This window comes from Glarea lozoyensis (genome assembly GCF_000409485.1).
Source record: "Glarea lozoyensis ATCC 20868 chromosome Unknown GLAREA14, whole genome shotgun sequence".
NCBI classification, from domain to species: domain Eukaryota; kingdom Fungi; phylum Ascomycota; class Leotiomycetes; order Helotiales; family Helotiaceae; genus Glarea; species Glarea lozoyensis.
The window spans coordinates 377,210-393,707 of NW_007360988.1; the positions used below are offsets into that span (position 1 = coordinate 377,210).

Here is a 16,498-nt window from a genome sequence, read left to right on the forward strand (position 1 = left end):
TCACGGTACCGTTTGATGAGTGTGGTCAGGTTGTGCATGTTATTCGTGGCCATTTTGCGTTTGGCGTTGCTGCAGGGCCAGACAGCTCCCTATGCACTCCGCAGATGACGGATGGTTTGAGGCAAGATCAACGATGCGTTTAGCGTACGCGCGGTGTCTGGCGGGAGCAAAAGGGGAGTTTGGAGGTTAAAAGGAAATGATTGAAACCGCAGAAATGCAACGATTGAAGAAGGATATAAAATAGCTCAACGAAGCTCGAGCTGAATTGAAGCAGGCAGTAGGATGAGACCGTGCTGGAGCTGCCATAAAGGGATGCAATACGCAGTGTCTCCGGAGTTCGTCCGATGGCAGCCTGAGCGTCGATCAAAGCATCCTCAGGCAGACAAAACTATTCCACGAACACATCTGCAGGGGGTGATAGAATCTAACGTGCAGACAATCATACCTTCACCTTCCTAGACAACTCCATGTTGAGTGACAGGAAATATGAATGTCGCCAAGGAAGAAGATGGAATATCTCCATCTCAAGAAATCGACTTTTGCACTTTGGGGATGTTCATTATTGGTAAGGATCAAGCTCATAGTTCATTTGGCTTCTTCCTTTTTATTTGCGTCTAGGCTGCACTGGTCTCATTAACCTAGCGAATGGAGACACTTGAATGCGCTACCTCTTGGATTCTGATATATATCTTCCTCTCTCCGTTTCTACCTTCAATTCGTTCGAAATAACAGTCTTATTACATTTAGTTCTGTTCAAGCTGACGCTGCCAAATTGACCGCCAAGTTGGTGGTCAGCATTTCGGAAGTGGGTGAGTACAAGCTCTATGTAGGACATATGTGTTAGGCCTCTACAGTACTTCCTTCGAATTTTAAGTCAGAACACAAGAATTCAAGAATGCATCTACTATCTCTTATATATTCCTATTTATTTAAAAGCGTCCTTTCATTCTTTGCCATTTCCTTTCATCACTGCACTCCCATTCTAACAACATCTAGATGAAATCCACTACCTCCCACCAAAACCCTCAGTATACGACATCCTAGGAGGAGCAGGAGCCTACTCAGCACTCGGAGCCCGTCTCTTCTCACCACCACCCTCCTCCCACACCGTATCCTGGATCGTCGACGAAGGCTCCGACTTCCCCCCATCAATCCGCTCTCAAATCTCGACATGGCAAACCTCTTGCCTTATCCGTACCGATCATTCCCGCCTCACAACCCGTGGGTGGAATGGCTACGATGAGAACCAAAACCGAGCCTTCAAATATACTACCCCGAAACTGCGACTGGATGAGAACTCCTTAACTGACACTTTATTATTCTCAAAATCGTTTCATCTTATATGTTCACCTGCGAGATGTATAGCTTTAACCACATCCATCCTGCGCAAACGAAAACGGATAAATCCATACGCTTCAAAACCAATCTTCATCTGGGAACCAGTTCCAGATCTCTGTATCCCATCTGAACTCCTCAACACCACTAACGCTTTGCCCTACGGTACTTCCCCCTCCTTTCAATCACTCAGGCCCTCCTCTCCTCACTTCCTCTCTTCCTCTCCCCCTCCACCTACCAGTCCGTCCTCTAACCTGCATCTAGTCGACATCTGCTCCCCCAACCACCACGAACTCGCCACGCTCATGGGCGACCCCGACCTCGGTCTCGACCCCGTGACAAACACCATCTCCACCCCCGCCGTCGAACGCGCCTGCGAACAACTCCTCGGCAGCATGCCCCTCCAATCCTACACCCTCGTCATCCGCTGCGGTGCCAAAGGCTGTTATGTAGCGAAAAATGGGGGACGGTCTCGAAGACCGTCGGTGGTGAAACGGAAGAGGCCGGCGAATCATGCGAGAGGGGGTTTGACGCCGGAGGTTGATATGATGGCGCTGTTTAGTGGTATTTATTTTCTTTTGATGTTTGTGAGTGATCAGTGCTAGAGTGTTGGCTGATTGTATGTGATAGGAATGATAAATAGGGACGGATTCCTAGAGCGCGAAGAAGTTACGATTGATCCCGGGATTGAGAGGTGGATTCCTGCTTATTTTCCTGTTCCTTCATCATCTACTCCTCCTTCCACCACATTACCATCACATCCCCCACCCCCAACATCCTCTTCCTCTCCCCCAGTATCTCTCCCACTACCACCAATCCCATCCCCGGCCTCTGTCCCTACCCCGATCCCACCACCATCCCCTTCCTCAACCTTACCACCACCACCAACATCCATTCCCTCTCCCCCTACTCCGTCTCCAAACGAGCACACAGTCATCGACCCCACCGGCGGCGGAAACACCTTCCTAGGCGGCTTCTCCATCGCGCTTGCGCGCGGAAAGCCGATACTGGAAGCTGTGGCGTGGGGAAGCGTCGCGGCTAGTTTTGCGATTGAGCAGGTTGGGATGCCCGTATTATCGCAGGGTGGGCAGGAGGGAGAGGTTGAAAGACTTGAGAAAGAAGGGAAAGAGAATTCGGGAGAGTGGGAGGACGAGGGGGAAGGGGATGTGGGTGAAAGAGAGGTGACAGGGGTGAAAGAGGTGGGGGATCTCGGAGGAGGGGAGAAGACGGAAGACGAAATGGAGGAGACAAAGGAACATGACAACGAAAGGGGAGAACAGGTAGAGCGGGAAAAGGAAATGGAGATGAAAGCGGACGCGGTAGCAGAACTGGAAGAGAAATGGAATGGCATCAGCGTATTCGAAAGATTAACCGAGTTTCTGGGACGCCCAGAATTGAAGGGTGTCACAGGCGGGACCTAGCATCATGACGGATACAACTTGAGTATATCCTACTTATAGATGAAACTAGGAAAATTGGAGGATTAACGGGTATTCGAAAAAGGGAAATGAGCCGATGAACATCATGATTAACGAGACACACCTTAGACGGGCTCGGCGTTTTTAGAACGGGGATAGAGTAATATTATCATTTCATAACCCATACACACCTTAATAAACCCATACACCTATCCGTTCATTCATTGCTCATACCCAATCCCAAAACCACCTGAACTCCTTCTTCTCCTAACCCTCGACTCTATCAAAGAGAAAGAAAGGGAAGTCTAGACTTTATAAACAACTTCACCACCCGTATACCTATTTTTCAATAATTAGCCTCATTTCACACCCAAATCACTTCACACCACACAAGGGGGATACTCACATAACATCATTCCCCTCATCCATCCTCCCCAGAGCCGCCTTCACCTCCTCCACACTAAACGCTCCCCCAGCCCTCCCCCCGATCTTCCGATTCACAGCCGCAAGAATAGCACCAACCTCCGCCGCGTCGTCGTCGAATAGATCTGTATTCATCAACTGCCCAAGGGTAGACCGGAAAACTGTCAGACGGGCGGGCGTGATTGTGAGGGTTAGTGCTGCGGTGGAGGCGGCAAGGGAGGAATCTTCTTGGGGATTGGGAGGAGGATGGGGAGTTGAGAGGCAGGCATTGAGGATGCGAAGGAGGGTTGAGAGGAGGCTTGACGGTTGGAGGTGCGTGTTCGTTGGGGGGTGGCGTCGTAGAGATCCTCATCATCGTCCTCGTCCACGGGGGTTTTCGCGCGTTCCTTGCCCTTTGGTACGGCCAGGCCTCTCGTTCTCGCCGTGCCAGGCGTGCGCGAGGTACTGGGCGCAGGAGGCGGTGAATCACTATCATCGCTCTCACTACTACTACTCTCATCTTCCAACGGTCTGGTCTTGCGTCTCTTCCCCCTCTTCTCATCCTCAACTACCTCCTTAAACAGTGCGAATCGCAGAATGGTTTCCGCGGCTATAGCATCGCGCTCCTCGACACGATTCGAGAGACGGGATTTGGCGTGCGCGGTGGAGAGACGGATGATGGTTTCGAGGGTTCGGACCGTCATGGCATTGGTTTTTCGTTGGTTGCCGGCCATGTCGTCGTTGCGGAGGCCGACGTAGATTTCGCTGATACGGTCAGATGCTTCTTGTGTCAGGACCGGCTTGATTCGGGATTTGGCGTATTGGACGTATTTCTTAATGAAGGGGATGCTGAGGACTTCGACCTTTTTGTTGGAGCCGCGGCCGCTGGTTAGGGTGACACCGGCGTGGAGCATTTGGTTGTATTTTTCGTAGACTTCGGTTGGTCGGTTTGCGTCGATTTCTTGATCAACTCCTACGCCTAGAGTTTGTTGAGATTGTTCTCGAACTGGGGCACCCTCTTCGGTTCCCGCCTGTCTGTATCGATGCATTCGAAGAACGTGCTCCGAAATTTGACGATCCCGAGTATCATCAATGTCATCTGTGACAATGAAGAGTAAATCGAAACGAGAAAGAAGAGAATCAGGAAGTGCGATATTTTTATGAGGATCCTTGTGAGTATCGTATTGTCCGAATATGGGATTCGCCGCTGCCACAACACTACATCGTGCATTCAAGGATGTGTGTATTCCAGCTTTCGCGATTGTGACAGTTTGTTGTTCCATGACTTCGTGGATGGCCACTCGATCAATATCAGACATCTTATCAAACTCATCAATACATACCACACCGCGATCAGCCAGAACCATGGCACCAGCTTCAAGTCTTCGTTCCCCAGTTTCTTTATCTGACGTAACAGCTGCCGTCAAACCAACACCAGAAGAACCACGACCAGTCGTGGCAATCGCTAAAGGAGCGGTATTGAGGACGAATCGAAGGATTTGCGATTTTGCTGTAGAAGGATCACCGACCATCAAAACATTAATATCACCCCTTAAATGTGTGCCGTTTTCCAAGTTCTTTTCCATTCCACCTAGAAGCATCAAAAGAATCGCTTTTTTGATAAATTCGTGACCATAGATACTGGGCGCTAGTGACTGAGAAAGAAGATCAAAGAGGTTCTTCTTCTTAGCCACCTTATTAATATTGCGAATATCTGTGTCGGTGATAGTCGCAGCGGCAATACCACCACCTGATTTAGACGACAACATGACTATATTATTGGCCAATATCGTCGTTTTGAACAAGGCAGTGTTATGACCAGCATTTCTGTTTCCCAAGGATCGATAAATTCCAACGAGCTGTACCCTATCACCAGGCTTGCATTTGTCCACCAGATCATCATCTAATATAACATCCACTCCTCTCGGTAATTGACCAGCGGGAGCTCTTTCAGGCATTTCCTGGATGGATATCGTTTGGTGATCTCTATATGTGCAGTATCCGTATTCTGTAATCAGGGGGTTGCCTTCCTCATCTTCCTGGGGATAAACGCTAGATGTCGCAGCACCATTCGCGCTCATTGTCTGATCTTTGTATTCTCGGAAGTGGAAAATTTTCTTCTTCTCGTTATAGTGGACGCTCTTTACGACTTTTGGGCGAACTAAAGAACATCTTGTGACAATACCCTCGAGGGACACCATGTGGTTGAGATGTGTAGAAGATAGTGTTCTCGGATTGCAAGCGTATTGTCCAAAACTTCCCGAAAAAGCACAGTAGTACATTGTATCCTCCGATTCCTGCTTTTTGGTTGTATTTGGGAGGACTTTGACAACATCGTGAAGCGCTCTGTCGAAAGCCTGGACGTACTCGAAGGGCTGCTGCAGAAGACCTTCCGCAAGTTCAACATTATGGGCTCGTACTTCATCTATACTGACAACAAGTCGTCTCTGAAATTTTTGCAGCATCAATATAATCTCTGATCGGTAGCTTCGAGCGGCATTTCTATCAGCTGCGGGCGGTTAGTTTTGTAATGGTGGGGTTCGATACGGAGCATACTTGGATCAAGAAACTCGGTCGCAGCGCGAACTCTGTCCTTGACAGCCTCATCACGAAGTTGTAGATCATCCATATTTGCGGTGTTGAGGGGCTGTTGTTGTTGTTGTTGTGAACTCGATTGTTGCCGTTCGCATGAAAATACCCTCTTTTGGAAAAGGGATGGTCGTCGCGAAAGTCGCGTCTGGACGCGTCGTACTTAGCGCGACTTTTCTAAAGTGGTTGCATGAGCGTTGCTTTCACTCTTCTAGTCACGAGATCTGTCCAGGCATTATGTGCACGTGTCTTAAGCGACACCCGAAATATCCTCCCCCTTGTCCAAAACATCGGATCGCCATGTCAAACACCAAACGTCTCCAAAGATCAAACCGACCGAACACATGGTCACCGTTCAACCTTACTCGTAACCATTGGATGGCATGTTTATTTTCCTATCGTGGGCAAGTCTGTCTGTGGCATGATTCTCACATGCTCCATCCATTGGTGGAAACCGTCCTGAATTTTCCAAGTGGATATTCCGAGCAGTCGAGTACGGGTTGTATCAAAAGATTCAAAACAAAGTCTCCGAAATGTTAGTGGGTTTATGCCTTGGCGAAATTGAGTTCGTAAGGTTTGCTGTCTGTATATATATCTCTTCAGATTTCCTTTGAGCAAATCAGTAGTTACTCAACTTCATCCTTTATTTCAGCTTTTGTTCTTTCACTTCTCTCACAGCTGTGCTGTTGCCGATCTTTACTTCTACTTCCAATTCTTCGTATATTCAAATTTCAGAAACACTTCATCCTTGTTCAGCAAATCCCCAACTTAAATCACAGTACTTCAGTCACATTCATCAACACTCATCATGCGTTTCTCAAACACCCTCCTCAGCATCTTGTCCCTTTCCTCAGCAGTTTTGGCCGCCCCCATGAACAAGCGCGCCTTGACAGTGAAATCATACAACGATTTCTCCGTATCAGCCGGCGTATCTGGTGATGCCCTCGCTGAAGTCAACGCCAACTTCCCGGTAAACAACCCCCTACCACGTACCCAATCCCCACTAACATCCCCTAGATCGACCTCAACGACCTCGCATCCGTCTCAGCAGGCGACCTAAAAATCATCTCGGACGCCGCAAAAGTGAGTGAGCAAGCCGAAGTCGCCACCGGTGGCTTCAACGACGCCCTCGAGGGTGTTTCCGGGGACGCGGCAACCGCTCTCCAGAACGGCAAAATCAAGAACAAAGTCTTGAAATTACAGACCGATGTTTTGAGACTTCAAATCCAGGCCGCGCAAGGAAAGACTGGATTGGATGCTCAGATTGCGACGCAGCAGAAGAAGTTGGCGACGAATGTTGCGTTAGATGAGAAGGCGGCCGGGCAGGCTAGTACGGCGATTGATTTTGCTGGTTAAGTTTCCTGGAATGGAGCTTTTTTTGGTCTCGATCATCTGCCAAGATCTTTACTGGCAAGAAGAGCAAGTGAAAATTAAGAGCTAGAAGATGAAGATCGGCTTTACTTTATACATATTTCAATTCAATGTAATCTATTTTCAAAGTGCTTCTTGAGTCTTCTATCATATGGCGATTTACCAACAAACCGAACTTGATATTCATATCAAGTTGATGAATGGCACGTTGATTGTTTTACCAACAGGCCTTAGGAATTCATAATACTTAAATTATCAATTTGGATAGCCATCGTGTTACTGAAACTGAGCCGAGCCGAATTGACACGCAGAGTTGAAATATTTTCACAACCCTTCACACAATTAAGCATGGTACTCTGAGGCTCTCAGCCATGTTCGCACAGTACTACTCAACAGAACACCGTTTCTATCCGTCTCATGACACAATGCTATTAAAACACACTAACACCAAATTTTCAACAAGACCGTATATTCAAAGTCCAATTACTCGAATCTTTATTTCTCTCTACAACCCTCCACCCCCAAATCACCTCAACTACACCCCTTCTCGCAATTCGTATACAACAATCCCCCCCACGGCGCAACCCCAGCACTATTCAAAAGCCTACACAACCTACACTCCTCCGTCCTCTCCTTACACGCAATCCTATACCCCATACTACTCTCCGTTCTCAACACCCCCCCATCCGCCACCCTCACCGCCTGCACCTTTACATCCAGCGTCTCAGGCACATACAAATAAGTATCCGTCTTCGTCGTATACGCCAAACACTCACCCTCATGCCCCGGTCTCGAATCCCACTTCTTACAAACCCCATCATACGTATACTCCTCTACATTAGCGAACCCGGGCCGTTTCGGCATTTCCGTGATGAGGAACTCGGCGAGGGTGGTGAGCCAGAGGGGCCCGGATTTCTTTTCGCAGGTGAAGGAGATGCTGCATTGCGCGTTCAGGGTTATGGGCGTGGTGTCGCAGTCGAGGGTGCGGAGTTTGGTGCGGAGATGGGAGAATATCATGGATGCGGTTTGGGAGTAGATGCGGACGTAGTCTTTGTCGATTGTGAAGACTGTTTGGCGACCTTCTTGTGGTTGGGGTGTTGGTGGTGGAGGCGTAGGAGGTTGCGGTGCGGGTGGGGGACTTGGTCTGTTGTCGAAGACTGGAGGTTTGCTGTGGTTGCAGACGTAGGCTGAGGAACACCATTTCTTGTCATCGAGCTGGTAGACCTTGTCTTTATGGAATGAGTAACAGTATAGAGGGACGTCGTTGTAGATGTGGCTTGCATAACCGGATAGTGAGGGGTCTTTCACACCGGGATTGATGGTCACTGTGAATTTATCTCCATTGGGGAATTTGACTGACACGCCGCTGAGTCGCCAGGGATAGGATCCATCCCAAGGCACATTTACCATCATGGTTGGCTTGTTAGCGACTGAGCCATCAGATTTCCAAACGTCGCCGGGAAAGTACATCATTTCTCGAGATGTAGAACCGCCGTTGGCACCAAGTCCAATGCCGCAATCTGCCAAAATGAGGTTTTCGCCTGAAGAAAGTCCCGGGGTACTCTTGCTTGCGATACAATTACATCCAGCGAAGTTGAATTTACAGGTAGAAACATTGTCTACGCCAGTGGTTCCTCGACAGTCATTTGCTTCACACGATTGTGGGATCCCACATGAGAATCCTGGCGTTCTTGTAGTTGGGTTACATATGCAGCCGGGTAAAGCGTTGGTACAGGTGGCTTTTCCATTGGCAAATTTGCCGGCACAATTGTTACTTTCACAAGATTGAGGATTTCCGCATGAGAACCCAGGTGTGTTGGCATTTGGGATGCAGTCACAGTTAGCAAACTCAGCCTTGCAGGTTGCTTTGTTGTTGACAACTGTTCCGGCACACCCAACCGCATCGCAAGGCCGAGGGTTACCACATATCACTGGAGGAGGAGGAGGTGGCGATGGTGCCGGTGGTGCCGGCGTTGGCGTTGGAAGTATATTCGTAGTGGGATCTGGGCTACTTGGTAATGGAGTGGGATCTGGAGAAGTAGAGGGAGGAGCCGTCGTACTGGTTGTGATAGGCTCACCATTGTCATCCCCCTCCGGAAGGTCGGTTGGTTTCGGACCTTCAGGCAGTGATGTGTAGCCTTCATATGAATAAAGTTCGATTCCTCCAGTGGTGGGCCATTCCAAAGGACACTGGTAGGGCCGAAGAGCTGTGGAGGTTGTTGCACTGCCCGTACACAGGATTTCGACGCTGCAGGTTGTTGAGAAGCAAGAAGTTGTAGGTGGTGAGCCTGACGACGTGCCTGTGGCGCATAGTATAGCACAATTGGTGATAGGAGTTCCTGTGCTGCAAGGTGCAGTAGTGATGGTAGATGTTGGGGAGTTATCGTTTTCACTTGCTTCTTCTACATCCTCGAACAATGCATCGGCAATATCCGCCAAGTCGTTCAAAGGTTTTGTAAGAGCATCTTCCCGCGCCGAACCATCGATTATGGCTGATATGATACTCTTAATCGAGTCGAGAATTGACCCGGCGCTGCTGACGTGGCCGCAGAATAGCAAGCATAGACCAGGAAGTGAAAACCCGAGACCGCCACCAAAACCGTTCGTGTCTATCATTATGTGAGCTGGAATAAAAGTAGAGAAGAGAGTTTCGAGCACATACCAGATTCGGCTGAATCGACAGCGGCAGTCGCAGAGCTACCTTTGGAGGAATCAGTGGTACTTGATGAAAATGATGCTACCACGTCAGAGACACTGTTGAGTTTTGAGGCTAGAGATCTTGCGGAACGGATAGCTGCCGCCGTTGACAGAGTGGTGATGGGCGATATGCTTCCACTAGGATCTATAGTTCCTGTTATGGTAGTGATCACGGGACCCCCAGGGCTATCCGACGTAACCACGGCGGTGGTGACTATGGGAAGGGGGAACTGGGTCGAAGGGAATGGGACTATAGTCGAAGATGTAGTTCTTGGTGGAATTGCGCTTGAACTTTGAGGTTCAGGGGGGTTTGTAGGCATTGGGACTGGAGGGAAGCCAGGAAGTGTTGTACTGGAAGTCACGGGCGACCAGGCCGTGCCGCCAGGACCAACAACAATTGAAGTAACCACACCCCCAATATTGATTGTGATTGTGGATGTACTGGTAAGTGTTGAAAGTTGGCTGAATGTAGTCGGGGTATAAGTGATTTCCTGCGTACTGGATCCATCGTATGCTGTAATTGCGGTCACCAAACTCGTGGGTGTTGGGAATGGTGGGTCTAAACTTGAGCTGATCGTTGTAGAGCTAGGAATGATCGAGGTTGGATTTGGACCTGGTACCGGGGTATTTGTTGTTATTATGATATCACTCGATGGGAAGGAGCTTGACGGCCAGCGGCTAGATGTTATAGAAGGAGTACCGGGTTTGAAGGTAATGGTGACACCATCAGTCGTAAGGATGACCGGGTCAGTTTGGATCGAGGGGACCGTAATAGTATCCGATCCAATTATAAGGCTTCCGTTTCCAACCGTGACGGTATGGTCGCCTTCCACGATGGTGGTTAGCTGTGGACCAATCGTGTATGTAACACCATCTAAAATTGCTTCTGTTATTTGATCACCCGGAACACTGCTAGGAGAAGGACTCGGTGACTTTGTTGGCGCTTGGGTGATAGGGTTTGTAGGAACGACAATAATATCACCCGTCGATTGAGTGGAATTGTCGTGGACAGAAAGCTGAACCAACGCTCCCATGCTGCAGCTGATGAAACAATCAGTAAACCATAGAAGTAATATTTGTGACACTCGTTACCTGTATTCTGTTGGGAGATAGCAGCTTAAGCCGCAGGCCAATCTATGCTTACCATCCACTATTGGACAAAGCACTGCCTCATCATAGCAGGTATAAAGTGACTGGAGATAGCATTGATCCCCACAAAGTAAAGTTGGAATGCCCTCCAGAACAGGGCATAAAGTGTTATTATTGTAGCACGTATACTAGGACTAGGTATTAGCACACAGTATTATCCGAGAATAGAGGGCAGTGAAAAGACCATACCTTATTCACGTCGTAAATTTTTGCTGCGCATGAAAGCGGAGGTGCTGATGGAAATTCTGATAGCAATCTGTTCTCTGGGGTCCAGAAGTGATCGCGAACAATAACCCCTTGGAAGTAAAGTCGGGTACCGCGGCTGGGGCGAGCGCCTTGCCTAGCGCGTGGGTCATACTGAAATAACGCTTTACCACGTCTTGTATAGAAGAGTGCTTCCATGCGCGGGCGTTTATCCTCTTTGTTCAAGGCTGGATAAGTACAGACAGTAATTGGTATTCGTGGTATGATATTTTTGATCGTTTGTCTTAGTCTCCTAACCTCCGCGGGATAATTTTGCCCCCGGAGGTAATAAACATTGGGGTCGGTAACAATAGTACCTTCCGGAACAGCAGTGTCTCGTTCCTTTTGTGGTGTCATGATATAGGCCCTCGTTTGGCCGTCGACAGGAAAGAAATTGCTAATTCCTTGAAGGCTTTGATAAAGAATTCCCCCGAGACTATCCCATCCATCCTGGAAAAATTGGACTGTCTCATCGAGCATTTCGTCATCACCAAAAGAGATATTCTCACTGGCAATGATCAGTATATGGCCTATTGGAAGTGGTCGAGCTTGCCAAATGTACGTACAAGAAATGTGCAAACCAAACTGCCTGGTTAGAGATCACCACGACAATTGTACAGCCACAAAGTTCGGTAACACCCATCTCGACTGGAGCATCCTCAAGGAAGCGGAACTCCGCCGAATTGCCAACCGTTGTTGCTGGGTCATAAACCTGAATGACACGACCCCTATATCTCGGCCCAAACCGATTTTGTAGGAAAGTGTCCAAGCGATCATCTGCGATATCAGTAAATACCCGTTTATTTAGACTTGCGAATTCATTGTCCGAGGTCTGTGTGGTCCCAGCAACATCGGGCTGGGAGCCCTCTGATATTTGGTTGAGGTCTCGCCTAGTCAAAGGATTCCTACTCCGGCAAGTTCCACGACACGAGGGATGACGATTCGCTCGCCCGAAGATCAGAGATTTTGATCTTCAAATCATATCATTAGTACCTCGTAATTTGATATGATGGGAATGCTAACTCAACAAGCTCGATAGAATCATTCAGTCCTATGATCTTGACATTGTCAACAAGAGTGAACCTAGGGTGGAACAGTTAATGTGACTTCCATGAGGAATTTTGTAAATTCAGAGTTTTGTTTTTGGATTACTTGCCTTCCCTGACTATTCACAAGAGGTTCCCGAGAATAAGCTTGTCGTAGAAACAGTAAAGAACATAAGAGCACCGAATAATTCAATAGAATCATGATGAACGTCCCAGAATATGGACACTAGAAAGGCAGACAAAGCTATTTCCTTGCAGTAAAAAAAGCCATGAGAAGTCAATCTCACGAACAGAGATAACTCCTTTATCTAAAATACAAAACATAGAAATATTGTACAGCGCACGTGCCAGGGCTCGTCGACATGATCTAAGATCTCGTACGATTTAAGTCTTTCCAATTATCGCACTGCATATGTAACAAGCCTTGTAGCCATGGGGTACTAGAGTACATCCCTCAAGACTCGGCCTTATGTATGCTTGTTATTCGACTTGGCGCATGTTGATTGCAGAATAGACGAGAACGGTGAGATGTTCAGCTGAGCCAAAACATTTTCTGACTGCAGCTAACCCCCGCCATTGAGGCGGAAGTGCAGCCAACCTTAATGGGACTACATGCCCCTAGGAAACGGAAAACCCGTCAATTACTTCGTTGAGAGGATTTTCGTTCGGTTTTCTGGAGAGCGAGCTGCATTCTGAACATGTATTCGGCGACTCCTTGATGTCAGGTCCATACTCGCTTCGGCATGAAAATGACAGCAAGATTTAGCCTTGGAAGCTTTGAAAGAATGAAATCTCCGTGCAAAGATGGCTTTGGACAGTGTGCCTCTGTGATGTGCTGTTGAATCGGTATAGGAGCTAGCTATCCCTCTGTACGTCCGTTTAGAGCAACTACCTGTCTGCCGAATATACAAACCTCCAAGTACCGAAGTACCATTGCTTAAATTGGCTAAGGAATTGGCTAAGCTGAACTTTTGAATTGTGACTAGGAAAACGTAATGTAGGAGGAGAAGAAGCTGGGAGGATGATGTGAGAAGTGGATGCTCACCGATATAGGCAGGTAGTAGCTCGGTGATTTCCCATAATCTTAAGTGCACCTATCAATTATGCGAGTGTCACACTGACCGAGCGCCGGCTAAACCCCCAATCTGGATAGAAACACCCACAAAACTGTATTTACACGCTCGGTACTTCACATTGTACAAAAACGCTTTAGTACAACCGACGCTTTGTTATGGTACGATATCGAAGCATAAATTATCGTAGGGTTTCGAAAAATACATCATTACGTTATTGCCAATGTTCTACTATCGAATACCTTTTGTGAGACAATTGAAAAGCGGTATAGACTGGGGTGCTGTTCTTTTCACGTGATATGAAGAAATTAATGTGGGGGTCAATTTGTTAAATGAGAGCTCCGGAAACATGTCCTGAGCACATTTTTTCTTATGATTTCGAAGGATTCCAAACACACCACTGACGCTCGATTGGCAAATCCTCAAATTGAGCTGATGTCTCTTTCTACAACGTGCCTACAGGTTTAGTGCTCTTTGCACGTCCTCAGCCTCCTCACAAAGTCACAAGTGAGATCGGATGTATTTGCACATGTCCATTCATACATGCCAATCGTCTTCAAAACTTCCTACCGCACACTTCAAAGGCGATCAGGATCGTCTCACCGTTAAACAGTGAAAACACACAACTTTCTGGACCTACATAGTCCCGGGACGGAACGCTGCAGCGATACTGATCTGACCTTGTCCATAGACCTTCCCACCTACTGGCCAGCGAGCTTCATATCTCAAATTCCGGTCATTGACAATCATCACAAGCTCTAACTCCACGTCATAGAAGTCCTGGCAAGGGATATTAGGCAGAGGTTTGGTAACACTGATAAGACCTTCATCTCGCAGAAATGTCATATCCATTTGTATTGTACCCAGCAACTCCGCATCTGAGAGATCGGTCAGGCTTCTGCCAACATGCATTGGGTTCAAGCTTACCTTTATTTTTGGGATCAGATTTGCGATAGTGGGACTCTGTGCAAATATCAGACACGAAGACCCGCTCTCTGCAAATGAGCCGTGTGTCACGACGGGTGTTGAATGTGTGTATCTTGACAATCCGCGAGCACATCGACTACGCATGACGAACACCAAAATCAAAATCCAGAAGCTCACATGGACAAGATTTTAATGGTAAATTCTTTTTCTCACGAAGTTCTGAGTCTCTTGTCTTCTTCTCCAAATATCGTAGTGCACCAAATAACAAACCTCCAGAACAGCCTCAAAAAATAGCAAGAGCCGTACTATCCTCTCGAAAATCAAATTAACCATTTCACAATCCACAATCTTCTCACGAGACCCTATCGGCAAGTGACCAACCATCCAGCCTCACACCTACTTACGATATATTTCATCCACAATCAACCCATTATTCAAATGATATACCGTTCACCGATCCACGACTATCCCACCATCCACCCACCTGCGCAGCTCGAATAAAGTCCAAAAATTTCAACTCCCAAACGACCTTCTCCTCTCCAACATCTTCTTCCTCCCTTGCCCACCCACACCATCTCTCCCCCCATCACCCATATCCACAACATCCTTGCGCTCAACCTTCCATTCCCGAACAATTCCAAGCATACTCTTATCTAAGAGCCCCAGCTCTCCTGCCTTGGCCATCATTCTAGACTTGCGCTCATTGCTCGCATGCCGTATAAATGCTTGAAGCTCAGCAAAGGCTTTGTTTTTCATTTTCTTTTCTCCGGGCTTCAAGCTCTCATTTCGGCCACTTAAAAACGCTTGAAATACGTGAGGCGCACTCTCCAGATCGCGGACCTCCCCATTTTGATTAGGAGCTGTTAGAGTTCGAGAAGTCAACGGCTCTTTGAGTCGTCTGATCTGAGCCAGGTAGGATTGCTTTTCAGCTTCGCGGAGTGCAATCTTTAATTTCTTAGCTTCTTCTTTCGTAAAAGCCATGTATTCATCGAGAGTAATTCTATACTCCTGTGCTTTGGCTTTTTTCAAGGATTCCTCACGCTCACGTCTGGCCTGTTCGCGATCCCTAGCAGCAGCCTTCCTCTTTAGTTGCGTTTCGTATCCTCGACACTCCGCAAAAGCCCTGGTATCCTCTTCATCAAGCGCACCGATCAATATAAATTCTGCAATGTTCAAAGAAGGTATATCTTTCGGAAGCTTTCGTAAGTCTCCTTTGGCGTTCAAGGCATGAGTTAGCACATTGTAGTAACTGGAGAAACTACTACTAGTAAACTTTTGCCAATATTGCCTTCTCTCATATGACTCAAAGAATGTGATTGCATTTACCGTATCTACGATTCGGATTCCATTGGTTTGTCGGTCTTGTGGTCGTGGATCTTCCGTGAGGATGATTGTCAGTTGCTGTAAATGAGATTTGTGAGTCCTGGATGGCATGGCCAGGGCCTCTACTAAGTATCCAGGTTGATATGGAAACTGCCCAGCAATACGAATCTTGGTGCCAATAATACCGAGTTGATACTCCTACGTAACCATGATACGTTGCACTTTCGCGAATTCGTCAGGCTCCATACCTGTGCATATTTGTCGACGAGAAGCATTACCGCCCTCAAGGAACCGAATTTCCAGCTTGGTGTATTCGTCCTTCTTTTCAGGCCACCCGTCAGGAATGTCAAGAAACAAATCATCAATATTGTAATTGAAGAAGAATGTGTAAGGTTACTCGGATATACTCCATAGAGGCGGCTCGTTGATCGAAATGCGGGCATAGTATTTCATCATGTGGTGACGAGATTCCCTACAAAGATGAAAAACTGTAGGTACTTTGTTGCCCTTCGCTTTTGCCAAATTTATGACCCGACGAGGCGGGACAGAAAGTTCCCAGATGATAATTTTAAGCTCAGGAGGGATTATCTTCAACAACTCGAGCTTTTTGGTGGAAATTTCTGTTCGGGCTCTGGGGTGTGAAGTTGCTAGTCTGTGGGTTGCTCCATCATGCAATTGCATATCGAAGTCCTGGTTGGCCGCCGCATCGCATAGGTTTGGTGGTAGCATGGTGCGAATTTCTTCCACTGGAGTCAAAGGTAAGCGGAGTTTCAATATAAGATTTCAGAAGAGGTTCAAAACTTCATACCTGCAGCTTCAGCCAAGCCAGCCTCAGTTTTATATTCCATGATCCGTCGGACCTCGCTGGAGGTGAGTGGATCTAGTTGCAAGAAGATGCTATTTCTCTGTCGCGCACCTTTTCACC

The 16,498-nt window shown here is 47.6% G+C and overlaps 4 protein-coding genes across 4 annotated transcripts; 2 read left to right on the forward strand and 2 right to left on the reverse strand.

Annotated features, from left to right (window-relative positions):
* Positions 1-486: 486 nt before the first annotated feature.
* On the forward strand, positions 487-2,756 carry GLAREA_06693 (Ribokinase-like protein; the record flags this gene model as incomplete). Its single annotated transcript, XM_008080641.1, has 3 exons — positions 487-565; positions 997-1,899; positions 1,966-2,756. The coding sequence occupies 3 exons, from the start codon at positions 487-489 to the stop codon at positions 2,754-2,756; spliced, it is 1,773 nt and encodes a 590-aa protein (XP_008078832.1).
* Positions 2,757-3,367: 611 nt separating this feature from the next.
* On the reverse strand, positions 3,368-5,784 carry GLAREA_06694 (Nucleic acid-binding protein; the record flags this gene model as incomplete). The annotated part of the gene is made up of 2 exons (XM_008080642.1): positions 3,368-5,664; positions 5,712-5,784. The coding sequence occupies 2 exons, from the start codon at positions 5,782-5,784 to the stop codon at positions 3,368-3,370; spliced, it is 2,370 nt and encodes a 789-aa protein (XP_008078833.1).
* A 768-nt stretch (positions 5,785-6,552) lies between these two features.
* GLAREA_06695 (uncharacterized protein) lies at positions 6,553-7,100 on the forward strand (the record flags this gene model as incomplete). The annotated part of the gene is made up of 2 exons (XM_008080643.1): positions 6,553-6,714; positions 6,762-7,100. The coding sequence occupies 2 exons, from the start codon at positions 6,553-6,555 to the stop codon at positions 7,098-7,100; spliced, it is 501 nt and encodes a 166-aa protein (XP_008078834.1).
* Positions 7,101-7,646: 546 nt separating this feature from the next.
* GLAREA_06696 (uncharacterized protein) lies at positions 7,647-15,684 on the reverse strand (the record flags this gene model as incomplete). The annotated part of the gene is made up of 9 exons (XM_008080644.1): positions 7,647-9,724; positions 9,778-10,853; positions 10,905-11,089; positions 11,151-11,712; positions 11,771-12,175; positions 12,228-12,287; positions 13,964-14,201; positions 14,251-14,286; positions 14,817-15,684. The coding sequence occupies 9 exons, from the start codon at positions 15,682-15,684 to the stop codon at positions 7,647-7,649; spliced, it is 5,508 nt and encodes a 1,835-aa protein (XP_008078835.1).
* Between the last annotated feature and the right edge of the window lie 814 nt (positions 15,685-16,498).